The sequence below is a fragment of the Oryza sativa genome, chromosome 9 (genome assembly GCF_034140825.1).
Source record: "Oryza sativa Japonica Group chromosome 9, ASM3414082v1".
Taxonomy (NCBI): domain Eukaryota; kingdom Viridiplantae; phylum Streptophyta; class Magnoliopsida; order Poales; family Poaceae; genus Oryza; species Oryza sativa.
The window spans coordinates 18,980,319-19,007,001 of NC_089043.1; the positions used below are offsets into that span (position 1 = coordinate 18,980,319).

General features: G+C 43.4%; 5 protein-coding genes and 4 non-coding genes across 11 annotated transcripts; 1 reads left to right on the forward strand and 8 right to left on the reverse strand.

The window, feature by feature from the left end:
- The first annotated feature begins 296 nt into the window (after positions 1–296).
- On the forward strand, positions 297–2,769 carry LOC9272171 (uncharacterized). Its single transcript, XM_015795847.3, has 6 exons — positions 297–613; positions 899–957; positions 1,036–1,114; positions 1,198–1,336; positions 2,005–2,118; positions 2,243–2,769. Exons 1-6 carry the CDS (start codon positions 417–419, stop codon positions 2,432–2,434), a joined length of 780 nt encoding a protein of 259 aa, XP_015651333.1. The 5' UTR covers positions 297–416; the 3' UTR covers positions 2,435–2,769.
- LOC4347034 (pentatricopeptide repeat-containing protein At5g56310) lies at positions 1,592–4,791 on the reverse strand. 3 transcript variants are annotated; one of them, XM_015795843.3, is made up of 3 exons: positions 2,898–4,791; positions 2,297–2,443; positions 1,592–2,104 (listed from the first exon to the last, which is right to left on the reverse strand). In XM_015795843.3, the coding sequence occupies exon 1, from the start codon at positions 4,757–4,759 to the stop codon at positions 3,113–3,115; it is 1,647 nt and encodes a 548-aa protein (XP_015651329.3). In that variant the 5' UTR covers positions 4,760–4,791; the 3' UTR covers positions 1,592–2,104; positions 2,297–2,443; positions 2,898–3,112. The 3 variants fall into 3 exon arrangements, with proteins under 3 accessions (XP_015651329.3, XP_015651330.3, XP_015651331.3); XM_015795844.3 differs by having other exon boundaries at positions 1,932–2,443; XM_015795845.3 differs by lacking the exon at positions 1,592–2,104 and having other exon boundaries at positions 2,309–2,446.
- A 382-nt stretch (positions 4,792–5,173) lies between these two features.
- On the reverse strand, positions 5,174–7,596 carry LOC9266797 (fructose-bisphosphate aldolase-lysine N-methyltransferase, chloroplastic). Its single transcript, XM_015795846.3, has 6 exons — positions 6,968–7,596; positions 6,793–6,821; positions 6,463–6,674; positions 6,087–6,209; positions 5,582–5,986; positions 5,174–5,489 (listed from the first exon to the last, which is right to left on the reverse strand). Exons 1-6 carry the CDS (start codon positions 7,471–7,473, stop codon positions 5,277–5,279), a joined length of 1,488 nt encoding a protein of 495 aa, XP_015651332.1. The 5' UTR covers positions 7,474–7,596; the 3' UTR covers positions 5,174–5,276.
- Positions 7,597–8,558: 962 nt separating this feature from the next.
- LOC4347035 (uncharacterized) lies at positions 8,559–10,880 on the reverse strand. The gene is made up of 4 exons (XM_015795677.3): positions 10,676–10,880; positions 10,247–10,356; positions 9,131–9,273; positions 8,559–8,857 (listed from the first exon to the last, which is right to left on the reverse strand). The coding sequence occupies exons 1-4, from the start codon at positions 10,824–10,826 to the stop codon at positions 8,815–8,817; spliced, it is 447 nt and encodes a 148-aa protein (XP_015651163.1). The 5' UTR covers positions 10,827–10,880; the 3' UTR covers positions 8,559–8,814.
- A 6,737-nt stretch (positions 10,881–17,617) lies between these two features.
- Positions 17,618–17,691, reverse strand: TRNAI-AAU (transfer RNA isoleucine (anticodon AAU)). Its single transcript has one exon. It is a non-coding gene; the product is annotated as a tRNA-Ile (tRNA).
- Positions 17,692–22,995: 5,304 nt separating this feature from the next.
- Positions 22,996–23,068, reverse strand: LOC112936506 (small nucleolar RNA Z267). The gene has a single exon (XR_003238811.1). It is a non-coding gene; the product is annotated as a small nucleolar RNA Z267 (small nucleolar RNA).
- A 127-nt stretch (positions 23,069–23,195) lies between these two features.
- Positions 23,196–23,279, reverse strand: LOC112936519 (small nucleolar RNA snoR122). The gene has a single exon (XR_003238824.1). It is a non-coding gene; the product is annotated as a small nucleolar RNA snoR122 (small nucleolar RNA).
- A 125-nt stretch (positions 23,280–23,404) lies between these two features.
- Positions 23,405–23,508, reverse strand: LOC112936508 (small nucleolar RNA R44/J54/Z268 family). Its single transcript, XR_003238813.1, has one exon. It is a non-coding gene; the product is annotated as a small nucleolar RNA R44/J54/Z268 family (small nucleolar RNA).
- A 2,297-nt stretch (positions 23,509–25,805) lies between these two features.
- On the reverse strand, positions 25,806–26,389 carry LOC107275695 (SKP1-like protein 5). The gene has a single exon (XM_015755701.3). The coding sequence runs from the start codon at positions 26,310–26,312 to the stop codon at positions 25,806–25,808; it is 507 nt and encodes a 168-aa protein (XP_015611187.2). The 5' UTR covers positions 26,313–26,389.
- Between the last annotated feature and the right edge of the window lie 294 nt (positions 26,390–26,683).

A 26,683-nucleotide genomic window follows, 5' to 3' on the forward strand; every position in this document is an offset into this window, starting at 1 on the left:
TGGGTGGGCCGGGCTCATTCATCATCAGCCCATCACCCTGGTCGCGGGACGATGGATGCCGCGGTTGCGGGCGAGAATATTCCCGGCTGCTGCAGCCCGCGGGGGACTCGCCAACGGAAGATCCGGTGGGAATCAGCATCGTCTCGCCTCCCGTTCTCTTGGCGTCTCGCGCACTGCCGAGAGAATTCAACCCAGCACCGCGACACGGGTCTCTCCATCCCATTCCACATTTTCCTTCCCCCTTCGCGCAAACACGCGCACTATTTATTTCCTCCCGCCGGCTAGCCGCGGCTGCTGCACCGCATCGGCCGGAGAGGAGGAAGAAGCTAGCCAAAGCAAAGCAGGAGGGGGCCAACCCTGATCTTGCTCGTTCTGCAAGCTGTGAAACTGTGCTCGCCACACGGGTACGTTGATTGATGGGGGTCAAGCCGTCTCCCGGAGTTCTGGATGGGCTCTACGGGGTGCAGCTTGGCCGTCGGCCGTCGCCGGGCGACGGCGGCGGCGGCGAGGAGGAGGAGGAGGCTGTCAGGACGACCGTCGTGGAGTACTCGGCAATCTCTGATTCTGAAGCCAAGTTCGGGGACGGCACAACGCTGCAGAGATTGCCGATTAGGTAATTCCATTTCGGCTGTGTTTAGTTCATGAAAAAAGTTAGAAGTTTTGGGAAAGTTGAAAGTTCGGAAAAAAAAGTTAGAAGTTTATGTGTGTAGGAAAGTTTTAGATGTGATGTGATGGAAGGTTGAAAGTTAGGGGTAGTTGGAGATGCACTAAACATGGCCTTCGTCAAAAAATAACTGGCATAAGAAGTGAACATGCCGTCAGTAGAAAAGCTCTCTAAAAATTTATACCCTTTGGTTTGCTGAGTCTGACGTTCATATACCGTTGTTGCAAACTGCAGGCGATTGTGGCAGCACAGGCCCTCGTTCTTGAAGCCCGTCCATTGTAGAATCTCATGCGGTAAAGCATCCAAGTTATAGCTGCACCAACATAGCTCTTCTCAGTATACAGTTTCTAACTGAATTTTCCTGCGAGCAGGTGACAAGCATGCTGGTGAAACTATAGCTAATGTAGTCACCTCGCTCCCCTTCATTATTCTCGGAATGCAAACGCCAAGGCGAGCTACTCTAGCTAATTTCTGGTTCTTTTTGGTTTAGATTCTATGCTTCCCGTCTAACGGGGCTGCTACCAGCTTTGCAGGACGAACTTAAACACGGCGCTCTATGCGAATTCGCTAGTCGGAGTAGGGATAGCTTCAAGCTTGTACCATTCCTCCAAGGGAGAAATCAGAAAACTCCTGCGGTGGGCAGACTATACTATGATAGCCACCACTACATTGGTAAGTCATATCGTCGGTATTACTTATTACTCCCACCGTTTCATATTATAAGTCATTTGACTTTTTTCCGCATCAAACTTTATTAAGTTTCACCGAGCTAATAGAAAATTTTAACAACATTTAAAATATGAAATTAGTTTCATTAAATATAGCATTGAATATAATTTGACAATATGTTTGTTATGTGTTGAAAATAGTACTATATTTTTCTATGAATTTAGTCAAACTTGAAAAAAAGTCAAACGACTTATAATATGAGACGGATGGAGTACTCTAGTACTCTCTGTTCACAAAAAAATGTTGTTTTGAACATACAATGTTAACCACTATATTCTATAACAATATATCTATTACAACAAACAATTATCATAATATTATGAAAGTGCTTTCCGTAATGAATCTCTACATACATTTTTTATGATCCAATCTAAACATATATAAAGAGATATGCATGTTTAAAGTTTCAAATGTTTGACTTAAGGCATGCCAAAACAATATTACCTCTATCCCAAATATAAGGCATTTTGCCCATGCATGTAGTTGTACGAGCAAAATCCCTTATATTATGAGACGGATGTAGTAAGTTTTCGTGACCTGATGGATAATTGTTGTTACATTATCTGACTGATGCAAATCATGCCATTGTGACAAGCCTGTGTTTTGTGCAGTGTTTATCAAGAGCACTTCGGAATGAGAACCCGCGATTACTAATGGCAGCATCAGCATTGCTCCTACCATTTCAGCCTTTGATGGTTTCAGTTGTTCACACTGGAATGATGGAGGCAAGTAATATTAATGGCATGGCATATTGGCTAAATAAAACCAATCATCATTTCAACGATCACTAGGCATATTTGCTGCATAAATCTAGACTTCTCTAAAGATCTAGCATTTTCTATGTGCCAGGTTTCCTTTGCAAAAAGAGCATCAATTGAACCAGAGCTCAGAATGGCACATAACCTGCACAAGATGTCGTCTCTGTTAGGAGGCGCGCTGTTCATCGCTGATGATTGCTTCCCAGAGACTCCCTATATCCATGCTGCATGGCATCTCGCCGCTGCGCTTGGCATCGGTACATGTAACAAGCTTCTTGAGTGATATGAGGAACTGCTAGTATCAAAAGTAGTTGACTTCAGTTACTCGGGAGGCCAGACAAAGGAATTTAGCAAACATCAATTTGTCGACATTAAGAACAATTTACAGCATAGGTTCAGACAGAAGAGAAGATTCAAGCATTTTTTAACTTGGAACAGAATAGTGATTTGCATCTCCTAGGAAGGATATAGACAAGAATGAGATGCATTAGATCAGCTTGTGTATGTATTCTGCTATTACTTTATTTTGGTATTCCATTATGACAATGTCCTGAGTTGTCATAAATAGTTTTGAGCACAAGATTAATAAGATGAAACAAGGGATTCAAAAAGAAAGCATCTCATTATCAGAAGTTCTGAGCGATAATTTACTGAAATATACATGTTCCTAGCAGTTTAGCTATAAGTTCAGTAAAAAGAGGATTCTCGGACAATTAAGGGTAAGTAAGAACATATAATATGCTAACCTGAAAAGAAGCAACACTACTGCATAATTTCATGGCTTCACCAGAAGATCAGGAATGCATGCTATACTTTTGCCCCAGCTCAACCTTTTTTTTTTTTCCCAAGGCATTCACGAGAACACCAAATAATTTTGTGCTTGCCATTTCTCTTCAAGCTCCCATGCTTACTCATAGATTCCTCCGAAGTCTTGTTAACGAAACTGCAGAATCAATTGGGCTCATGCCAGCATGCTATGTACCAACATGCTGGATTGGTTCGGATTCACCCTGCTTGTCCCTGCAGGTTTTCCAGCATTCAGGGCAGCTACTCTTTCTCTTACCTTCCCAGCCTGCTCCCATTGTCCAACACCAGCATACATGTTAGCCAGCAGGACAAGGTGCCCAGCTGCTCGCTCTGGCTGCAGCCTAATCAACCTTTCAATCACTTGTGCTGCGAGCTCAAGATTGCCTTCCCTCTTGCATCCGCTAAGTAGTGCGCCCAACACAGCATCATTAGGCTGCAAATGCATTGTCTCCACAAACTCAATTGCTTCACGCAATTGCTTCCCGTGGCAGAGCATGTCAACCATGCAGCCGTAGTGCTGTATCCCTGGAGTGATCCCGTAAAATCTTTCCATACTCTGAAAGTATTGTCGTCCATCATCAACCCTCCCTGCATTGCTGCATGCCAACAACACTGCAAGCAGAGTAGCACCATCAGGACGCTCCTGCATTCTGTGAAACAAGTCTAGTGCCTCCTCGGCGCGGCCATGGATCGCAAGCCCTGAGATCATAGTCGTCCATGAGACGGTACTCCTCCTTGGCATCACCAGGAATAAGCGGTGCGCATCCTCCACAGCCCCACACTTCACATACATATTGATGAGTGCATTGTCCAGCAAAACAGTCCGCCACTGTCGTCCTTCCTGCTCGACATGGGCATGCACCCACCGCCCGAGCCGCAGGTCTCCCTGCTCGGCACAGGCCGTAAGCAAAGCAACCATGGTCACAGCGTCAACCTTCGCATTTGCCTTCCTCATCCTCCAGAACAGCTCAACCGCCTCTGCTGCCTTCCCGGCATTCACGCAACCAGCAATCATCGTTGTCCACGCCACAGAGTCTCTCCCAGGCATCTCATTGAAGAACCACAATGCGGCGTCCATCTCACAGCACCGAACATACGCCGCAAGCATGCAATTCCATGCTGCCACGGTCCTGCCAGGCATTTCGTCGAACACCCTCCGGGCCTCCCCCAGTTGCCCAGCCGCCGCATAAAGATCAAGGAGGCTGGTCAGCACGTGCCCACTGGACAGCACTAGCCCGCACGCTAGCGCGCGGGCGTGGAGAGCGCGGCCGTGTGGGAGCGCCGCGGCGCCCGCGTCCGCGAGGGCAGCGAGGAGCGTGGAGAAGGAGAAGGCGTTGGGGCGGAACCCGTGGCGGGAAACGAGGCGCGAGAAGAGTGCCACCAGCCGGTCCGGCGGCGCGCGGGACGACGCGGCGGCGCGGAGAACGAGGTTGGCCAGGGTGGGCGTCGACGACGAGGTGGAGGAGGAGCACTCGGCCGCGGGGGCGGCGAGGAAGAGGGACTCTGCGCGGGGGAGGTCGGCGGCGGCGGCGGCGAGGGAGAGGAGCTTGGCGAGGAGGAAGCGCTTGCGTGGGAAGCCGTTGAGGACCACCTGCGCGTGGAGCTGGTCGAGCGCGCGGCGGGCGGCGGAGGCGTCGCCGTCGCCCGGGGGGATGCGGCGGCGGCGGTGCTGGGCGAGGAGGTAGAGGCGCTGCTGCAGCGCGCGGGAGTAGGGGACGTGAGGGGGCAGGTTGGGTGGGTGGCCGGGAGGAGGAGGAGGAGGAGGACGGCGGCGGCCATGGCCATCGCCGTCGCGCGGCATGGCTTGCGCGCTGCGCGGGAATGGGTGAATCCGATCGAACAAAGAGAAGCGCCCACAAATACCTTGATACAGTTTGGAGTTTGGACTCTGCCACAAATGTGTAACAAAGTGGCCAAAATGTGAAATGTGCCTCGTCAATTTGAACCGATTTAAGCGCAATTTATAGGCTTTTTTAATTAAAAAAAAGTTCGGTTGACGTGTTTGAAATGCAATAACACTACAAGTACTAGTGCAAATGTGCAATGATGTCCAATTTTTGTTTGTATGAAGGAAAATATTGATTTCAGGAATTGAAGTGATATGACTACTGGTAGAGTGGAAGTCATAATTTTGAATGTTGGCGATAATTCCAACTTTGTGGAGTACTCCGTAAACATCTACTACTATTGCACTGGTTACGGCACAAGGTGCATGTGCTAGAATATCATTTTTTTTCTCTTTTTCTTTCATTAATTTGCTATTGCACAGTGGCATTTTACAAAACCTTCTCTACCCTCAGAAAATGAATAAAAAGTCTCTAGGATTCCCAGAAGATAATTTCACCATTGTCGCCAACTAAACCAATATCCTTGAGTCTCCGTTCTTGGTAGTACTCTAGGCCATCCAGTTCCTCCTCCCTCTGCTTGAAAATGTCATCAATCTGCTGTAGCACTTTCTTCTCACCGGCCCTGACTTCAACGGCAATTTGAAGCCTTGGCTGAAGATTTTCACTTCCCAACAGTTCTTCGTCCTACATATATTTTGACATGTTTCGTAATACTAATTTGGAGATAATAACATAAAAAAGAAAATGAACAATGCTTATTCGGGTTATAAACATACCTCTTCTATGGTAGTGTGGTAAGCACCAAGGGCAGATTTGCAGGCATTTCGGATGACCTGACATATCGCTTCTTCATTATCTTGACTCACTGGCAGTTCAAGGTGGCCCCAAACAGCATTTCTGAAGAGTGCTTCCAAGAGAAATGCATCTGTTCCCCCAAGGCAGAGTAATCGCAGGTAAGGTAGCATTTGAGGAGGAAGAGATTCACCAAGGACAATATCAAAGTATGCAGTCTCCCCCATCCCATTTAGCTCTGCAATGTCAAGCTTGTCATCATAAAATGGATCAGATTCAGATATCTCCAAGGTCAGAGTATATGCATCCCTTGATGAATTTGATTCGGTGAAACCATAATCAAGCGCTAATTCTGCGTTGCTCTTGTCCAAATCATACTGAATATATATCTGTCAAAACATTATTTAGTATATAAATGTTGTCAGTGAACAAAAGTCACAGCTGCACAACTATATGATTTCCTTAAAATGAATAAATGGGAACTTGTACCTGTTCTCCAGATTTAACATTCACCGGTGTTCGCAAAGAAAACACAACATCCCTACCAAAAAGACCCTTTCCTTTGATCTCCCAACTGGACTCTTTTGAGGTTATATCATCGCTGTGATTTACCTGGTTTGGCAAAGCACCAAAATGATTAGAACATAATGGTTTCCCAATATTTTGGTTGGATTTGTATTATATATCGAGGGAAAAGTATTGAAAGAGCATATTATAGTGTATAATAAAAATATTCTGAACGTTTTGGCATGACAAATTACAGGCATGGTTTCCAGTGGTATCTATTTTGCAAAGATAAGTCGGTTCACAGCATGTTGGAAAAGCAAATAGAAAATGCAGGCATGATTGCATTTCAAGATCTTACAAGATCAGCAAATGGTATGAGAGCAAGCTTATCTCCACGGAGCTCCGCAAACACCCGTGATCTGAGTATGCCGAATGCCCATAGGAAATCATTGAATGTTACAGTACCAGGAAAGAGCTCCCTGTTCTCGCTTATGATCTCAGCTTCAACACTCTCAAATTCACTCTGCACATACTCCTTCACACCCATTGTTGTGCTCAGTAACTGTGTTCCTGCAAGGAACAAAAGCATACAGATTTCAACAAAGATACTAGCAACCAGTATGAACAAAACGAGCTCGCTTTGTAATTTAAATTCATGGATTTTGAACTTTTTGCAATGGACGCCCACCTTGTATCTCCAAGAGCTCTTCTTCTGACCTGCACTGGAGGCACGAAGCAAACCACTCAAAAGCATCAGCACGGAGAGGAATGTGAGGTTAATCGTGATGAACCACCCAAAACAAAAAGGAGCATTTCGTCGAACACATGAAGAGCGATGAGCGATCAGCATCACCTCAACTCACCAGAAGATGGTGGAGTCGGTCTGGCGCGGGAGGATGGCGAGGTAGGGCGCCCACGGCGAGCCGGCGCCGCGGGCGGCCTCGCGGAGGAGAAGCAGCGCGACGGCGACCCAGGGCCTGAGCCCCCCGCGGCCGACGGCGCCGCCGAGGTCGGAGGCCGCGACGGCGTCGGCGTCCAGCCAGAGCTTCTTGGGCACCTCGGCGAGCACCTCCCCGCGGGGCAGGTCCCGCGCCGCGACGAGGCCGAGGCCACCCTCGGGGACGGCGGCGGGCGCCGCCGCGCCGGCCCCCGCGTCCGCGCCGTGGGACGACACCCAGCGCCTGAACTCCTGCAGCGCGGCGTCCGTGGGCGGCGGCGCGGCCGCGGTCGACGACGACGTCCCGGCCGCTGCGCCGGACGCGGCCGCGCGGCGGGGGAGCGGGCGCCGGAGGCGGAGGCGGGGAGGCTGCGGGTGGACGGAGAGGAGGCGAGGAGGGAGGAGGTGGTGGTGGTGGATGGCAGCAGCCATGGCGCGCAGCCAGAAGGCGGACGAGAGCGGGGTTGCGGATTAGAGGAGACGACGACCGTTGGTTCCGCGCGCTCTTGGGGGACTATGGATATGAACAGTCGCTCACAGCTGCTCCGTCAAGACCGTCAAGGCCCTTTTATTAGTTTTAGGCTTAGCTTATTTGTTTAGAATTTTAAGTTACTAGTTTATTGGTTTGTATATGATTTATAAACCGATGAATTTAATGTTTTAAGGTTAGTGATGAAGTTATACATCTATCTCACATAAGAAAAAAAACTTCTCCAACCAAGTTTTTGGGTTAACAGTGTTAGAGTGGCTTATGATTTTAAAAAGACATTACTTGTTTGTTTAGTCTTAAACTTTTCGGTTTATAAATTGGCTTATAAGCCTAAATAAAGAGGGTCTAAATTCTGCTTATCGGTGTCGTTAGCTCAAAGCAAGCTACGTACCAGATTTCATTGAATAAAACAGAAGTAAAAAGTTTGTATAGTCGTGAAAGAAAATATCCAAAAAAGTAAAACTGAGGATGAGCTCCGACAGACGTTTCACTCCAACTGAGTTTCACCTTCCTCCTTGATTTTCACCACCCACGCCATTTCCGTTGTGGAGAAGTTTACACAGTAGTATTATGGTTCAATTCAGGCTGAGATCAAGTACTTCCTCCGATTCATATCATAATACTTTCTAGCATTATCCACATTCATATAGATGTTAATGAATCAAGATATATATGTGTATAGATTCATTAACATCTATATGAATATGGACAAATGCTAGAAAGTCTTGATTCATTAACATATATATGAATATAGACAATGCTAGAAAGTCTTATAATATGAAACGGAGAGTAGAACTTATGCTTTCTAAACACTGAGTTGACTGAATATAAGTGTCATCGTCTAAAAGCTCTTGACATTCGGGAGATTCCCAGGACAGCAAGCCAGCAACAGGAAACCACATCTACAAATGCTATGTTACTCGGGATAAATTGCTTATATGGCGCACAAGGTTTACGCATTTTCTAATTTTCAGGCAAGACCCGCCTTGTCGTAAGAGGAGGAACCATCCAATTAGAGACATAACAATAGCTAACAAGATGCCAATTAGATAAGAGACACAGACAAATGCTAAATCTCAGCATATCCCAAATAGATGTCATGCTTGACACCACAGGTTACTTACAGAAAGCACAGTTTTTCAAGACTCTTTCAGAGAGCATTAGAAAGGCTAAACATAGAATATGGATGCCCGTCATTCAGTGCTTATTAAGTTGACAGAGACACGAGGCATCTGCATCTTGTATAGACTGAGGTGCTTCTGTTCCAACCTGAAGCAGACTGATCAGTTCTTCCTTCCTTCACAGAGGATGAAGTGGTACCCATGCCTGAATGTAAACAAACAATGATCATGTTAACTGGTTAATGATGAGGCAGGCGATTAATAATCTAAAGGTGATAACAGTGCAGGCTAAATAATTTAGAAGTCCTTTTATTTTTGTCATAGACCACTTGTTGAAGAAATTCATAGAACCTACTTGCTAGGCCAAAAGGAACACTACGGTATCGCACAGATCAGCACTCATGTCATAGGCGCTACTTGCATTGTTAATAGACCGAAGATTGGAGGAAAAAGGGTAGTAATACAATTATACACATACGTTGACTTAAATGGTGCGCTAGTAGCTCCCACAGGTGTGCTAAATGCAACATCCTGAAAAGGGCCAGCCATTTTTCCACGCGGGAACCATCCAAGATCTCCACCTTTCTTTCCAGATGGACATTCAGAGTATTCTTGGGCTATCTGCAGTATCAAAATAGTAATATCAGTCGGATATATACATAGTGTCTAGTGGGTTATGAAAGCAGCCTGAGCCTACAGACAGCAAGCAACATGTAAGTGGATAGCCCTGTAAGTCAAATAAATGATTTGTTTGAAATTGAAATCAAGTAGAAATATTGTCCTTATTTTCCTTCTGATGTCACACACAAAGCCTCAAAAGTAAGGTAAAATAGAAGTCTCAACTCTCAAGTAGTGATTACACAATCATACAGAGAGTGAGTCAATTCCCATAGAAGGCAGGCCTACAATCAAAACTATATGTTGTTCAACAACTGACTATTGTACGCTTATTCCACATAGGTAATTCCCATAGAAGGCAGGCCTACAATCAAATTTATATGTTGTTCAACAACTGACTATTGTACGCTTATTCCACATAGGTAATCCATCTTTTAAGTGTGTACTGTTTAACCACAATATTCTAATAGTATTATTTGTAATAATGAATAATGAGATCTGGGATCTCATTTTTCAAAAAACAGATTGATCCTGGCCAAGCAAAATATCCTAAGATTTCCTACCACAGTCCTTTGGCTAGTTATTATTCAACCAATTGTCCTAAGCAATAGTACTTTTTTTCCAGCCCGATACAATCATACAACCAAACATACCAAGTTCCACTTCAAGTATCAATATGCAATACTATCACATCAAAGCCAAAAAATCATTGAATGTTAGATACACTTCTCATAAATACCATCTGTGATTCATAGGAGATAACTGGAACTGCAGCATTCAGCTGTGCAAATCCAACAGATATGCATGATTGGTGGAATAGATTAGCAATTGAACCATCGAATCATCAATACTAACATACATAATAAAGTTGTACCATACGAATGTACCAAACTCCTGAAAACTGTAATTCCTTACTCTCTCTTTGGGCCAACCACATTAGTTTTCAAGCTGAGCTGCATGTACATCTGCCGCTTACCTTTGCAAACTCGGCAGGAGGGACCTTGTCCCCGTTGTCCAACCAGCCATCCTGCAACTTCTTGTAAGCTTCATTGATCTTCCCTTGCTTCTCGCACAGTACGTGCCTAGCTGAAAAACCAGTAACAACACAGCAGTCAAGTACCCAAAAAAAAAAAAACAACATGAAATTTACCACGAACAGAATAATCCTAACCAAAAGAGCTTTAAAGCTAACAATAAATCAGCACCGAAAACAAGGTAGGTTCAGGCCCACATCTATTTCAGTACCAAAGACTAAATCCATCCACTTACGATTAGGGACACCCGGTCCCCCCTCCCGCGCACCAAGATCCCAATCCAATATCGCGCCAATCCAAACCGATCTTACCAATCACGATCGAGTCCGAGAACAAATTGCTCGTAATCCGACCGAGAGAACTGGAGATACCTTTGACGTAGGTGCAGGTGCCGAGGCCGTCGGCGGACTTGCCGCCCTTGCCCTTGCCTCCCTTGCCGCCGCCGCCGGCGTCATCGCCGCCGGACGAGCCGGCAGCCTGCTTGCCCTTCCCCTTGTCCTTCGGCTTGGAGTCCTTCCCCATCTGCTCTCCGCTCGAGCAGCAAAAACCCTAGTCTACTGCTCGGATAGAATCGACGAGATCGAGATGAGGCGACGAGGCGATGACGACGAGACGACCAAGATTTTTTTTTTTTTTTTGAGATGCCCAGTTTTCTTTTTCTTTTAGAAGAAGGCCTTGTGTTTGTGGGCCTGGCATAATGGGCCAGATTTTCATGATAAGTGCAACTTGGGCCGAATTTTGGGAGGAACTGAATTTTCACAAGTTCAAAATTTAAGGTACTCCTATGTTTTGATGCTATTGAGACTTTGGAAGGAGCATTTAGAAATAGAATAGAGCAAAATCATCTACAAAACTGAATAAAATTATCACTTTGATATTAATTGCATTTTAAAAGTAAATGCATGAAATAACTGCAAAATTTATAACAAATTTTGAAATGCAATCCAACTCAGCGTAGATTGCAAGGAATATTAAATTAGGCTCGCATTGAACTATTGCCCAGTCCAAGTTCAAGGAAAAACTTCTGTGGAGGGTCAAATTCTATCATGACAAGCAAACGAACTCTGATTCATTCAAAACTAACTATCTTTTCTTCAAGTCTAAGAAGTGTGAAAAAAAAAGTCTTAATCTAAAACTCATCCAATGTAGCTAAGAATAATCTTTACTTCAAACCTCTCCCCCTTTTATTTGCAAGGTACCTTCCTCCGTTCATAAATATAAGCACCTATAGATTCTTTAGCAGAGATTAAGATCAATGAGAAAAAACTTTGACGCCTCTTATTTAAAAGGGGTGTTTTGAGTGAGTTATGATTGGTATGATAAATAGTACTCCTCAAATGCTTATATCTATAGATAAATTTCAAATCCTTCGAATGTTTATAATTGTGGATAGAGGAAGTAGTGGAATACCTTGAAACCTCTCCCTTGAATCCTTCATTTGGTGGAAAGAAACAGTTGGAAACTAGGACTCCGATCCTATCGTTTGTCTTTCAGCTTGCAAGTCCCAGCTAAAATTTAAGTTTTAAACTTAATTTTTGAGCTGATATTTAGATTTGTTTTCATCGATCGTTGTTTATTTCCTATCTTTGACATGCCGGCACGATGCCTTGTGTGCTTCATCAGCAGATCAGCCTGCATGAGAGAATTCCTATATTAATAGCAGACCTGTCTACGTCTGAAGAATGCCGGCTCGGACTCTAAATAATCAGCCAGATAATGAGAGAATTCTATTAATTCTTCTCTCTCCATTCAAGTGCTGTGTGAGAGAAGCTAGAAGAATGTATACTACAATATCTGTGATGAGACTGTGACTGACGCAAGCCGCGATCTAGAAGGAGATCACGCTCCCGTCTGTAATTAATCTGAAGTTCTTCAGAAACGGGAGGGACACTGAACCTGGCCTGCAGTTTAATTTCTTCAGTTTGATTCAGAGCTTGTGAGCTTCGAGAAAGCCTGCAGCCGTTTAACTACTGTTGCGGCGGTCAGGTGATCGCCGCCCTGGCCCAGTCGCGAGCCGCCACCGCGCCATTAAGGCTTTGACTCAGATCTTAACTGGGAGATTATATTAGCCCCCATCATTAGGCTCGATCAGTTACGCTCTTGGCCATCGCTGGCAGAGTTATTTAGTAGTTTGGAATAATGACATATAAATGCATATGAGTATATGAACATATACCGTGGTTGCAGAAGCAAGATGCCAAGATATCATGGTAGGTAAACAGTGTGTTAGGTCATATGAGCGTAATTGCTGTTTCGTGCAAGCCAACTTCAGGTTAAGGGTCAGTCTTTGAATGAAAGGATTTATGTAGTAATTTCCTAAGATTCAAATCAAATCCTATATATGAAAAAATGTTCTATTTGCCCCTTTGATAAAAAAAAATAGAGTTTTACAAATTCTATGAAACATTCTGTTTCATCACATGTACGTAGATTTTAAGAAAACTTAGCAAAAACTCCTCTCTCTTGAAAAATTTCATTTGATTCTATATCTTTTATTTGATTCTTGTGTTTTTCTGCAAACCAATTAACCAGTTATTTTTGTGATTTTCAATCCCTTGTTTTACATTTATATTTCAAAATCCTATGTATTTTATATTACTTCTTTTTTTTTCAATTCCTACAATTAAAAGAGACCCTTAAACTGCATGCAACTGAGAACTGGAGATTTTGTCCAGATATCTTTATCGGAAAATGGGAGGAAGAACAAAAAACAATTATGAAAGTTTATTTTTTCCTACACTTTGATCAGATTTTGTAGGGAATGAAAACCGTACGTTGAACCTCGGTTTTTGGCTCAAGAACAGTTTGGTGAACCTTATGCACTGATCAGTTTGGTGAACACCTCTTGCCACCATTGTTGTGATGTACTGCATCCGTTTCAGGTTATAAGACTTTATAGCATTGCCTACATTCATATAGATGTTATATTAATGAATCTTGACACACATTTATATGTTTAAATTCATTAACATATATATAAATGTGGGCAATGCTAGAAAATCTTATGACCTGAAACGGAGAAAGTACTTGATAGTGCAGTGGCAAGAGGTGTGTGATTTCAACGTCGAGGTCCCGTGTTCAATCCTAACAAGTTTATAATTTCTTCTTTAAAAATATTTGTAGGGACGACGTCTCTCTCTTTAAATCTCGTGTCTTTTTTTCCATGGCAATTTTTGGAGTGAAATGCTAAACACTTTGGAGCATATACCTTGAGATGGCCAATCCATATATATATATATAGAGAGAGAGAGAGTAAAGTAGTTAATGTTAATACCTAAGTAATTGAAAAAGTTTCATACTCATTTGAATTAGGTATATACTCAATTTCAACAATGGTGCCCGGGCACCATGGAGCACCAAACAAAAATATATATATATATATATATATATATATATATATATATATATATATATATATATATATATATATATATATATAGAGAGAGAGAGAGAGGGGGGGATATTGATAATCCAATTTTCTAATATTAATTTGACTTGGTCCAAAAAATATATGATGTCATGCAAAATCTAATCTCACATTTATTTTTTTTCCTCGGGGGAGGGAATGTGTGTTAGAGTGTGTGATGCAAGTTGACCTACAAATCCCTCTGTCCTGATCCTGCAGTGATGCAAGCAGACTAGCAGGGCTCAAAACAAGGTGAACACACACACGGAAGCAACTAATTAACCTGAAACGAGTTAAGTTAATTCATACAAAACATTGACATCGAAGGACAATACTAATAAGGCCTAACTCACTTCAAGAAAAAGACAGCTGAGCCATCAGAACCCAAGAAAGTCACACCAACATCGATCCCTGGATACTTATGTACGTACGTATGTATATACAGACGTACAAAAATGTCGTACATATACATAATCCTAGATACGCGCTGCGCGCTGGTGACTTACACTTCAGAGAGTCCACCCTCAACATGTATAAAAATTCACACCTATACATTCTTCACAACAACAATAATCTATTTATATATGTAGCACAGCCGCATGTCCTTACCGGAATATCACTATTACAATATCGATTTTTCTGGACAAAACACTCTTTAGGTTGTAGGCAAACTATAACTGATTCCGTCTAAAAAATTGATCTCCCCTGCACAGATTCTTAACAGGCCCGCATACGAAAAAAAAACATTATTTTTCCACGCAGTCCTCTTAAGCGGCCTGCATAAGAAAATACCCCATTTTCTTCCCATTCTTTTTTTTCTCCCCTCCTCTCTATCTCCCCTTTCCCGTCCATCTCACAGCTCCACTCCTTCACTCTCCCTACTCCTCACAACCATACCTCTCCTCCATCCCGACGGTGGTGGCGGGCGAGGATGGCAAACGCGGGCTCTGGTGGCAGCGGCGGCGAGGGCAACGGCTGTGGCCCCCTCGCAGATCCGATGGTGGGCTCGAGTGGGAGGCCCACGGAGGAGCAGTGCGTTGATGGCTGTGGCCCTCCCCGCGCCAATCCAGCGGCAACAACACTCCCCCGCCCTCTCCTGCACAGATCTAGCAGCGGGCAGCGACGTCGGCGGTAGGATGGACTATGGCGAGTACCACGACGTTGGTGGTGGCTGCGACGAAGACATCAGCTTGTGACCTAGGGTTTGTGCTAGCGGTGGGCTAGGGTTTGGGGATGAACAAAGGAGTTAGGGTTTCGAATTTGATTTTTTTTTTGAAATTTTGTTTTTTTCAACGAAATTATTTTCGCCTGCAGTTGGCATAGGTGACCGCATGTGCCGCCTACGAAAATCAGTTTTGGTTGTATGCAAAAAATAGTTTTTTTTCTAGTGTATACTCGTGCATGTAGCATGTATACTTTTTTTTTTAAAGATAGTAGAGTTTTTATTTAACTCTCTATATAAGTAAGATGTACATAGCAAAAACACACAACCACACACTAGTTTTTATAATCTAAGAAAGTAAAAGAAATGCTAAGAGCGCCTGAAATAGAGGCGTGTATAAAATACGCAAACACAAAACGTATATTACATGAATGACTACAGTACAAATATATATACAGATACGTGCAAGTTTAATTACAGAGAGGGGACATATTAAGTAGCTAGTGATCTGAAGAAGTAGACATGGATGATGCATATGCATCTAATGATCAAATTATGGCCTTCATATATATCTCGATTGATCGATCTAGCTAGCTAGCTAGCTAGCTGCATCATCCTTCAGATTTTTTTTGGAGAATACGCAAAAGACTTATGTATCTTTTGTATTAAGAGAAGTAACCAGATCATACTTTAGATTTTAGAACATGCCATTGCTCGTTGGATCAAAGGTCCAGCGAGAAGCTCTCGTAGTCGAGAAGCTCTGGCAGATCAAAAGCCGAAGAACAGTTCATCATCAGCAACTCCTCCTCGTCGTGGCCATGGAGGATCATGTCGTCTCCTATGTTGAAATGGTCGCTTGGCGCCATGGACTCATTAGCACCGGAGAAGAAGCTGCAGCTCGCATGGCCTGCGCCGTCCACAGAGTTCGCCGGCGCCGGCGACGAACGGAGATGAGCGTCGTCGGAGGGAAGATGATGTTCTGTAGTTCCCCTATCGTTGTTACCATCTGGTGTCTTCCTGACGAACACCCTGCAAATCACCCACTCACTCTAACAAAAACAACAGAATTCAGCAGAAAATTCGATCCAATTTAGTGAAAACGTTTACAAATTCAGTCGCACAAGACATTCGAACTGTTGCATTTCACTCACGCGGGCGACAACTGTCGTCGGCGTCGGGGAAGAAGAGGCGGTGGCGGCGGCGCCGCCGTGCAGGAGGCGGTACTCGTGCATGACCCAGCTCGTCTTCTCGCCCCTCGGCGCCCTCCCCCTGTAGAACACGAGCGTCTTCTTCACCCCCACGGGGCGGCCGCCGCCGCCGCCGCCGCCGTGCAGCACCGCCTTGTCCTTCCCCGTCGACTTCCAGTACCCGGTCGCCGTGGCCCTGTTCGTCCTCGTTCCCGACGGCCACCTGAAGCTCCTCGTGCAGAAGAAGTAGCCGCACCGCTCCTCCTCCTCCTCCTCCTCCTCCGCCGCCGCATCACCTGCACACATCGACGACGACGACGACGACACATCGATCAAAGCCAACGCACGCACGCAGCAATGTCTCGTCGCAATCGATCGACTAACAACGCGGCGGCGGCAGGAGGTCCCAGGGCTCGGCGCGGTACAGGTCGGCGTCGCGGATGGCGGCGGAGGTGAAGCCGGCGTCGGCCGCCTTCCGGGCGAGGTAGTGGGCGACGAGCTCCCCGTCGGTCGGCCGGAACCGGAAGCCCGGCGGCAGGAGTCGCGAGATCATCGCCGTCGACGACGACGACGGCGCGCGGTCGCCGCCTCCGCCTCCTGCCATCGTGACACCGCCGCGCGCGCTCATGCATGCAGAATGCGCGCGAGCAATTACCACTCTACCAGGGCAATTAACGTGTGCACTAGTACACTATTTATAAGGGATTAATGGATGGATTACCGCGAAAGCTTTGTCTGCTTTTGTGCGCTTTGCATGCGTCGGCGGCGGCTGTGAGCCCTGATTCGGCTAGTCAACAACCGCCTGTCCCGGCTGGTCAAGAAAAAAAAATACTCTGCAGTCTACACCCTGCTTAATTGGCTGCTTCGCCATTGTCTATAAATCAAACAAAACAATATATATCTTTTTAAACTTGAATATATGGTCTTGTGTGCATGGTTAGTGGATTTATTAGTCCGAACTGCTAGAAAACATGTGACAGTTTTTTCTTCCCTAGTTTTTAAATTTTCAATCGTACGATGATATGTCAAATTTCGCGCTACACTAACGTAGCGCATAAGTTATAATTATATTATAGTTACAATAAGTTGCAATGATTATAACTCATTGGTACTGTAACTACATCATAATATCTATACAATTTAGATAAAAAAATTTATATACATTTTTAAAGTAGTTGCATGCAAGTTATACATTTTTAAAGTACTTATATTATAATTATACTATAATTATATTAAAAAAATCACTTCGATAATTACTGCACTACCCACTGGGTGGCTAGTTCCAGACACAGGTTCAGGGGGAATGGGTGGCTAGTTCCAGACACAGTTCAGGGGGAAGAGAAAATCACAAAAAAAAAATAATAAATAGTTCCAGACACAGATTCAGGGGAATGTGTGGCTAGTTCCAGACACAGGTTCAAGGGGAAGAGAAAATCACAAAAAAAAAACTAATAAAACAAAAAATAATAAAAAAAACTAATAAAACAGAAAATCACAAAAAAAAACTAATAAAACAAAAAATAAAAAAATAATAAAAAAACTAATAAAACAAAAAAAATGGCCCATGCAGGTCACGAACCTGCGACCTTCGCGTTATTAGCACGACGCTCTAACCAGCTGAGCTAATAGGCCTTGACGTCTGAGTACATCAAGAAACTTTTATAGATTCGTGTACACTTGCAATGAGATCTCCTCGCAAGGCTGCAGGCTGCAGCTTTGCATGTTAATTATGATCACACCCTGAACACGGTAAGCTGCATGAGAAGAAACCAATGTATATGTAGTGATTCGTGGTAATGCATTAGTAGTATCATGCATGCATCGATCACAGAACAAATTCGATCTTCTGATTATATGGATAGCGTGTAATGAAAATCAATCCACGCGCACCTTTTCGCTCCAGATGCATATATACGTACATAGGAGAAGATCGAGAGCTTGGAAAACCTGACATCTTTGATCTAGCATGAGAGGAGGAGGCAAACATGTAGCCTGAAATGACTTGCCGGCGCCAACTTATATATGCACGCACCATCAACAGCGTGAAACGCCGGCAATTCATCCTTGGCTACACGATAAATTCGATCATCCTGATGATCATCATTGGCCTCCTCCCCACATGCAAGAACTCAAAGACGTCGCTGGGCTCAAAAGAAAAAACCATGTTCTTCAGGCATTGGTACTCATCCATCATGGAGCTAGCTAGAAGAAGCTATAGCAGCAGATGAATCAGAGAGGAGAAAAATAGCAGCTAGCTGACGAGAAGCATTCGCTGTGCCTTTTATACACACAGGGAATGATTGCAATAATGCAGCTAGCACAGAGTCTAAGGGGTGTTTAGATCCGGGTGTAAAATTTTAACGTGTCACATAGGGTGTTCGGACACTAATAAAAAACTAATTATAAAATCCATCGGTAAACTGTGAGACGAATTTATTAAGCCTAATTAATCCGTCATTAGCAAATATTTACTGTAGCACCATATTATCATATCATGGAGCAATTAGGGTTAAAAGATTCGTCTCACAAATTAGTCGCAATCTTTGTAATTAGTTTTTTTAGCATATATTTAATATTTCATGCAGGTATGCAAATGTTCGATGTTACAGGGTGTAAAATTTTTTTTTTTTGCAGGAATCTAAACATGCCCTAATTTCCTGGATTTTGGAGTGACCGGTAGAACGAAATCTGGTGATACATGTGACGTTGTTGGATTGGACATACGACGACGTGGGAGAGCAGTAGCAATTAAATGGCTCTACTATGGAGGCCAGGTACCCCCAGCGGCCATAGCCGAGTGTGTAGAGATAGATAGGAGCGTGCAACTCCATCACCCTACCCTACTCGCTGCTCTTTTCGATCGGCCATGCAACCAAATAGTAACATTTGTCCTCGCTCACATTCCCGTCGGAAATTTAGAATTTAGAACGAACCACAATACAAATCATACAACAATTTAGCAAGTTTTGCTCAAAATAAAGCTAGCCTACAGCTGATCGTTTGGCCTACACAGCTGATATAAGCCGTAAAACGGCATATAAACAACTTTAAAATAATTTATGCGTAAAATTGTTATATCTATGTTTGTTCGCTATTTAAAAGTTAATGCTAAAAAACCATTAAAAACACTAAAATTAAAAAAAATAAAATTTTGGTAACAGCATATAAGCTGAATGGTATGTAGACAATGGGGACATGCACGATGAATCAGAAAAATTCAGAGTTACTACATGCATACTCCCTCTGTACTCGTAAATAAAGGAAGTCATTTAAGACAATGTTTAAGTCAAACCTTGGTAATATAAATCACAAATAACTCTCAAGTTGTTGAGTTTAAAAATATAAAAATTATATGAATAGATTTGTCTTGAAAATACTTTCATAAAAATATACATATATCACTTTTCAATAAATATTTTTATAGAAACAAGAAGTCAAAGTTATATTTTAGAGACCGTATCACCGTCCAAAACGAATTCCTTTACGAGTACGGAGGGATTATAAGACAGTAAGAGAGAATAGGAAGTTAGTAATGGAGTTTGTTAAAATTCAGTTCTTGTCTTTCCCAAGCTGACGGGGGTAGTGAATTCTGCAAGCATTACGTATACATGATCAGTATAAACTCAAGTCAACTCACAACAGTGGGGGAAGCTGTTGCATGGGGGCTGCCTCATCACTTCATATCTAACTCATGTCATGCGTGAATGCAGAGAAATATGGCCAGTGCTCATCAGTAATGCAAGTTCCTGCTGTTCCCTAGTAAGCCAGTCATGCGTCCTAGTACTGTACTGCAGATGCTCGAGCAAAAAAAAGCCGGGGAAGCAGGGCATGTTGCCCATTGTCTAGTCAAAAACCAGGCGCAGGGTTCTTTATTCACAATAAATTTGTCTGGAGCAGTGTTTTCATCCTACTCCTGTTTAAAATTAGTACCCAATCGTGTTATTACTCCATCCCTCCCCCCCCCAAAAAAAAAAAGATAAACCCTGAGAATGTTCATGTCCAATATTTGACCGTCTGTCTTATTTAAAAAAATTATGAAAAAATTAAAAAGACAAGTCACGTTTAAAGTATTAATCATGTTTTATCATCTAACAACAATGAAAATACTAATTATAAAAAAATTTCATATAAAACGGACAGTCAAACATTGGACACAGAAACCCAGGGTTTGTCTTTTTTTTTTGTACTGAGGGAGTATGTATCTTTTATCTTATTAATTTTTCGCAAAATAGAGAGTTGATGTTTGATTTAAAGAGCTGAACAAATTAGACAAAATTTGCTACCGAGATTCAAAGGTTCACAGTCTTTGCTATAGAACACGGAAAAACACGTATTTGCTACATTACACTAAAAAACATGATAATTAGCTGCTGGCTAGACATTGAATGTATTATTTTATTATGTGCAAATAGAGAGAAACAATGCAAAAAGTATGAATTTGCCCCTATATCCATCAGCTTGTAAGGAGATTCTTCAGTTTTGATTTTTGAAGGAGGAAAAAGGTCTATTTTGCCTCCCTTAGCTCGCAGTCGGCGCTGGGAGCGGCGGCCGGGAGCTACTCCACAGATTACCGCCGCTACCCGATGAGGCGTCGCTGCCTTGCTCCTCGCTCGACGTTTGGTAAAAGCTTTCCGAAGAGCAACCCCTCGCTTCGCTTCGCAGCTCGATTCGATCGCCTGTGCAGGAGGTGGCGGCGGCGGCGGGGACGAGCATTCTCATCAAGAGAACTCGCGGCGGCGATGATCAACCGAGTGGCGCTCCGCGTCGGGAGCCTGGCAATGGCGGTAGGCTCCGTGTGCTTGGGTGCAGGTTCCTGACCATGGTGCTCGTCGTCAACATCGTGCAGCTCAAGCTTGTCCGCCTCGGCTGCTCGCGGGGCGCCGGTGGTGGGTCGCCGTCGTGCCGGTCGTCGATCACGCTGGTACCCACCGCCATGCTGATCTACATCGGCATCTGTACTTTTCTACACCTCCACCCACTACATCAACAAGCACAGCATTGCTGCCGACACGGCGACATGTAGAAACAACTATGAAATTAAGGGCCTCTTTGAATCACAGAGTTGAAAAAATGGAGAAATAGGAAAACACAGGATTCTAATAGGAATGGAAGTGTAAAACAGAGGATTGCAAAACACAAGAAAAACACAGGAATGGTCGTTTGATTGGAGCGCAGAAAAAACGCAGGAATCGGATGAGAGAGATAGACTCAAAGGGAATTTTCCAAGAGGTTAGAGCTCTTGCTATATTTCCGTCAAAATAACATACAATGTGCCATTCCATAGGAATTTCATAGGATTTGGAAAACTTCAATCCTTTGAATCAAAGGGCCAAGTAGGAAAATTTACTATAGGATTTGAATCCTACGAAATTCCTAGATAAATCCTTTGATTCAAATGGGCAAATCCTACGAAATTCCTAGATAAATCATTTAATTCAAATGGGCCCTAAGTGTATGCTTGTGGCGGATTCAGAGGCCGTCCGGTTCTCGCGGACCTCAACGTAGTTGGACGGGTTGAGCGAGACGGGGCGGATGGAGAGGTGGGGAAGGAGAAAAGGAATTGACACGTGGGACCACCATATATGTTGGTTATCATATATCACTGGCAAGTGGACCATATGCAGAAACCGCTTCCTAAACCATATATAGGAGTCAATTTGTACCGATTCTCAAAGCTGAAGGATACGTTATACACCTGATTTTGTTGTTGAGAGACGCAATACAATCAGGAGGAAGAAGAAAGGATGCAAAATAGACGTGTTCCTTTGAAGAAAAGCCCACACCTCATCAATTCGAAGCCCATAAAAGATCTGGGCTTTCGGTCCAATCAACACATCAGAAAAGCGCAGCGGTCTCCGTCTCCACATCTCGCTGAGCTGATTTTATTTCCGGGCGAAAAAGAAAAATATTTGGTTGTTTCGTGGCTGGGTGAAATGCCTAGGTTGAATTTCATTTGGTTCTGCTAGTTTATATAAATCTTGAAGCGTTTCTGCTGCAGATGGAATCTTTCAATACATACAGAGTTTGGTAATAGGGATGACAATTTTATCCATGGGTCCGGATATCCGTGGTACCCGATCCGATGGGTATGGGTGTGACTTTTTACCCATGGGCACGCCCACCCGAGACCCAATCCGATAGGTATGGTGTGACTTTTTACCCATGAGCACGCCCACCCAAGACCCGAAGACGATATGGGCAACAAACAAGCTTCATTTTTTATCCGTAGGTAACCCAGATACATATGTATTAGCTAATTTTGACTCATTTTTTATTTCTTATACCCTTTCTGATGGTTCACCTTCTTGGGCACGCCCACCCGAGACCCAAAGACGACATGGGCAACAAACAGGTTTCATTTTTTACCCGTAGGTAGCCCATACCCGATCGATACATATGTATTTATATTAGCTAATTTTGACTTATTTTTTATTTCTTATACCCTTTCTATTGGTTCATTTGTGATGCTAACTGATACTAAGTTATGACATAATTTAAATTATTGTTGATAACCAATAATTTGATAAATATTGATCTTATTTTTCTTTGTTAAATTATATATCTTTCAAGTTATTATTTATATGTGATCCATAGTATACCCGCCGGACATATCCGTGCCCACCAGGCATGGATACGGAACGGAGTTTTACCCACTAACTCTAGTGGATAGGGTTTAAGTGGGCAATATTGGGAATCGGGTCAGATATGGTTTTGCTCTAACCGTGCCCAACCAGTCCTATTGCCATCCCTAATTAATCAGGTTGCAGCTTACAAATTTCTAGTGTTTTCCTTCCGTGAAGAATTCAAAAAAAAATGTATTAGCTTCATGAGCTTTCTGAGCAATCCCCTGAGGAAGATAGCCTGAAAATATTTGGAGTGTACTGTTCAGAATAAATTGTACCAAAAAACTCATATTTAACAATGCATTCGAGATGAAAATGGCCTCAGATTGTAAGTATTTTTCACAGCGAGCTGCTCAAAGTATATTTAACACCATCATAGGCAATTTGCACCAAACGAACTGCAGATACAAAAAAACTACAAACAAAAAACAAACAAACGAAATAAAAAAACCTGGCAAATCAAAAGCACAACAGTAGATGCTTCTGAAAAAAAAAAGAAAGGCTGAGCTGAGCTGCCTCAGTGGTAGTGACAATATTTGTGTGAGATCGTCACGGAAGAATCCGATAATACGTGCATTTGTTTATGCATCACTGGCAGCAACACGAACCGCAAATTCACGTATTAATTAAGCTAAGTACCACAGAACACCAATCAAAACCAAAAGGAGAAGAGAAATAACGAAAAAAAAAACAAAGCAGATCTGAGTTGGGGGGAAGGTAAAAAAGCATCAGAGAGATTCCCATTATAGACTTAGTCGATCATTCCCATCTCTCTCAAAAGAGAAGAGGGTGCTGATGTCCCTGTCTTGCTTTCATCACCTGCTTCAACCCATCGAAAATCCCCCAAAACCAAGATCCCAAATCCCAAGAGAGAAAGAAACAGGAAGTTGCTCGAAAGAGAAACGAGAGGCGCGAACAAGCAGCTGAGCGGGAAGAGAGGACGCCGGCGACGGCGAGAATCAGAGAACCCTAGAGACGAATCGGAGGAGGGGATCAGCTTCCCGGCGGGCGGCGGCGGCGGCGATGGGATGAAGCCATTGGGAGGAGATGTATATATAGCGCTCGTGGTCGTGGGGTGGGGGGCCATGTGCTAGGGTTTTCTGGAGGCGGGCTTTGCTGCTCCGATTTTTGTATTGGGCCGAAAGCCTGTGGGAACCTGGAATTTGGCAGTTGGCAGCATGAAGGCATCCGGAGTATCCGACGTGGTGGCAGTCACTACGAGCGGCGAGAAGGGCCGACGATCCAGTGCGGTGGCTGCTCTCTCCGGCCGTCGCGCTTCGCGGCCGAACCCCCTTCCTCGGCAAAAAGAAACGACGGCAAGAGAAGGAATAAAAATAATACTCCCTACTTCTCTAAATATTTAACGTCGTCGACTTTTTAAAACATATTTAATCGTTCGTCTTATTTAAAATGTGTAAAACTATATGTATACATAAAAGTATATTTAACAATAAATCAAATTATAGGAAAATAATTAATAATTACTTAATTTTTTTTAAATAAGACGAACGGTCAAACATTTTTAAAAAAGTCAACGGCGTTAAATATTTTGGGATGGAGGAAGTAAGTTACAAACAAAGATGGGGTTTAGAAGGGGAGTGGATTCTAATCCCTCGAGGGGATATCCCCTCGTATACCTTTTTCTTTCAAATTCGATGTAAATAGTTGTGAAAAAATCTGAAAAAATTGACAATGTAGAGTATAATGATACCTACTAGTCGACCAAAATTCATCTTCAAATTCGATCTACACATCGAGAAACAAAAAAGACAAATTTAGATATAAACAGTACGCTACTATTCATACGCTGAATTTGTCTTTTTTATTTCTCGACGTGTGAGTTGAGTTTGGACTTAAGATTTTGTGAAGTTATATATATGTGTTGTATGAATGTTGTCAAATTTTTCCAGAATTTTTCATAACCATTTAGATGGTTTTTGAGCAAACAAGGAAACATCCCCTCGAGGGATTAGAATAGTTTCCCGTTTAGAAGAGATTGCAACTCAGTAGCTGAGGTCCTGCAGAACAGGCTATAATCTATAGTGGTGGTATCGAGTCCGCAACAAATACAAGCTGATATATAGGGATTATAAGAACTACGCACATGAATGCGTTTGCTTTGGATATGATATTATGGGCATGTTCAGATTGTAGCTAAAATAAGCCATGCCAAAATTTTAGTAAGATGACAATATTACCAAAATTTGTCTTTGACAAAATTTTGGCAGGATTTCTTATGTTTTTATCAAATTTGGCAACGAACTAAACGTAGACATTTTTTTTGGTAACTTTGTCAAAAAATGGTATGGTTAAAAATGACATCAATATAAACAGCCCCTATATACTTAATCAACTAACTATGCTATAAAGTTATAATTTTTTTCTTTCCTTTCATTTTTTTTACAATATCCGTTGTAACACCTGCTTTTAGCTAGTAAAATAAAAGCATTTAGGGGGATTTAAAGGCTAAAGCTCGTTGGTCAATATCTATATCTATCTTCTACAATGAAATTTGCTTCTGCCTCTTTCCGTTGTGCTTGTGTCCAGGAAGATTCTTCTATTTTGTTCAAACCAAATGATCCACCATGACGTGAGGAGAGCTCCAAGATTTCAATGACTGACATTCTATTTTACAACTTATAATTGTTTTATATATGCATTATGACTCGCTCGGATCAATCCGTAGTTTTGTTGTGTTGTTTTCTTTTTTAGCTGAAATGTCTGAGCCCGGGATTGAAATTTTGTTTCGAAATTTCGGACCCCCCTCCTCCCGCAAGTCAATATCTTGGTCGAAATTTTCGGTTTTTTTTCTTGAATTTAGTCAAATTCAGTTAAATTGTGTCAAAATTTTAGAAAATTTTGGTTCTGCCGAAATGACCGAAATTTTAGCCGAAATCGAAATTGAAACCTGTCTAACCCTGGGCCAAAAGCACTGCGAGGAGCTACAGCTTCGATTTCGATTGATAATAAATAAACTATGCCTCGAAACTGTTACTGCAAAGCAAGAAACTAATGCAGCGAGGGTGACTAAACACATAAACCACCTAAATGGCTTCCACCTAAATGGCTTCTATAGTAGAATCATATCAGAAACATCTAAAAATTCTATGCTTCGATGATAATCTAGTCCTGGAAGGCCCACGCGTTCTCCTTGCGGATCTCCGCCTCCTCCTCGGGCGTGAAGTCGTTGGCGATGTTGAACTCGGCCCTGATCTCCTCCACCGTCTTCCCCCTGATCAGGTCGGCCGCGCGCTGGCACGCGAGGGCCAGCAGGCACGGCACGTTGAGGTAGTTCGCGGCCAGGATCAGGTCGAACAGCGTCGCGTTGTCCACTTCGATGAACGCCGCGTCGAAGCTCTTCAGCTCCTCCACCTCCTCGCCGGCGGCGGCGGCGGCGGCGGCGTGCTCGCTGCAGTACTCGAGCACCTTGGCGAGGACGGCGGAGGGGACGTTGGGGAGGGGGACGCCGTTGTCGGTGCACTCGTCCTCGACCATGTTGCGCACCAGCCTCGACATGCTCGCCACCGCCTGCGCCACCTCGAATCTCTGGCCGTCGGAGCTGATCAGCAGGATCATGTCGCCGGCGGCGGCGGCGGCGCCGGCGACCTCCTTTGCTGCTGCTTCCGCCATTGGAGATTTTGGTTTAGTTTTCTCGTAGAACACGCGTGTGAACTGTTGTTGATCACGGACGAACTCGTTGAAGCGTCTGTGGTGCTCGACGATCTGTTTGGAAGTCTGTATTTATTGCGGAGTCCAAATTAAATCAAATCCGATTCGAATTAATTTTAGAATTTTTGTTATTTCTGGGAAGATTGATAAGTTCTCTTTCCGTTTATTACTAGGGTTAGGGTTTAGGCTTGGGTTCCGTATAAGGGCATGTACAAAGGTAGAGTCTAATATGAGCTCTCTGTATTAATTAATATCACTAGAGACCGTCCTCCTACAATAGTAGAGACAATAAGATTTATAAATCATTAATGCACTAAATATTTTTTTTATTA

Coding starts and splice junctions, on each gene's coding strand:
- LOC107275695 (XM_015755701.3), bottom strand. CDS start 26,312: ATGGCGGAAGCAGCAGCAAAGGAGGTCGCCGGCGCCGCCGCCGCCGCC.
- LOC9272171 (XM_015795847.3), top strand. CDS start 417: ATGGGGGTCAAGCCGTCTCCCGGAGTTCTGGATGGGCTCTACGGGGTG. Junction 958..1,035: donor CCATTGTAGAATCTCATGCG/GTAAAGCATCCA, acceptor TCCTGCGAGCAG/GTGACAAGCATGCTGGTGAA. Junction 1,337..2,004: donor TGATAGCCACCACTACATTG/GTAAGTCATATC, acceptor TGTTTTGTGCAG/TGTTTATCAAGAGCACTTCG.
- LOC4347034 (XM_015795843.3), bottom strand. CDS start 4,759: ATGCCGCGCGACGGCGATGGCCATGGCCGCCGCCGTCCTCCTCCTCCT.
- LOC9266797 (XM_015795846.3), bottom strand. CDS start 7,473: ATGGCTGCTGCCATCCACCACCACCACCTCCTCCCTCCTCGCCTCCTC. Junction 6,822..6,967: donor ACCGACTCCACCATCTTCTG/GTGAGTTGAGGT, acceptor CCTCCAGTGCAG/GTCAGAAGAAGAGCTCTTGG. Junction 5,490..5,581: donor ACCACACTACCATAGAAGAG/GTATGTTTATAA, acceptor AAATATATGTAG/GACGAAGAACTGTTGGGAAG.
- LOC4347035 (XM_015795677.3), bottom strand. CDS start 10,826: ATGGGGAAGGACTCCAAGCCGAAGGACAAGGGGAAGGGCAAGCAGGCT. Junction 9,274..10,246: donor CTCCTGCCGAGTTTGCAAAG/GTAAGCGGCAGA, acceptor TTGATACTGCAG/ATAGCCCAAGAATACTCTGA. Junction 8,858..9,130: donor AGCGCACCATTTAAGTCAAC/GTATGTGTATAA, acceptor GTTTACATTCAG/GCATGGGTACCACTTCATCC.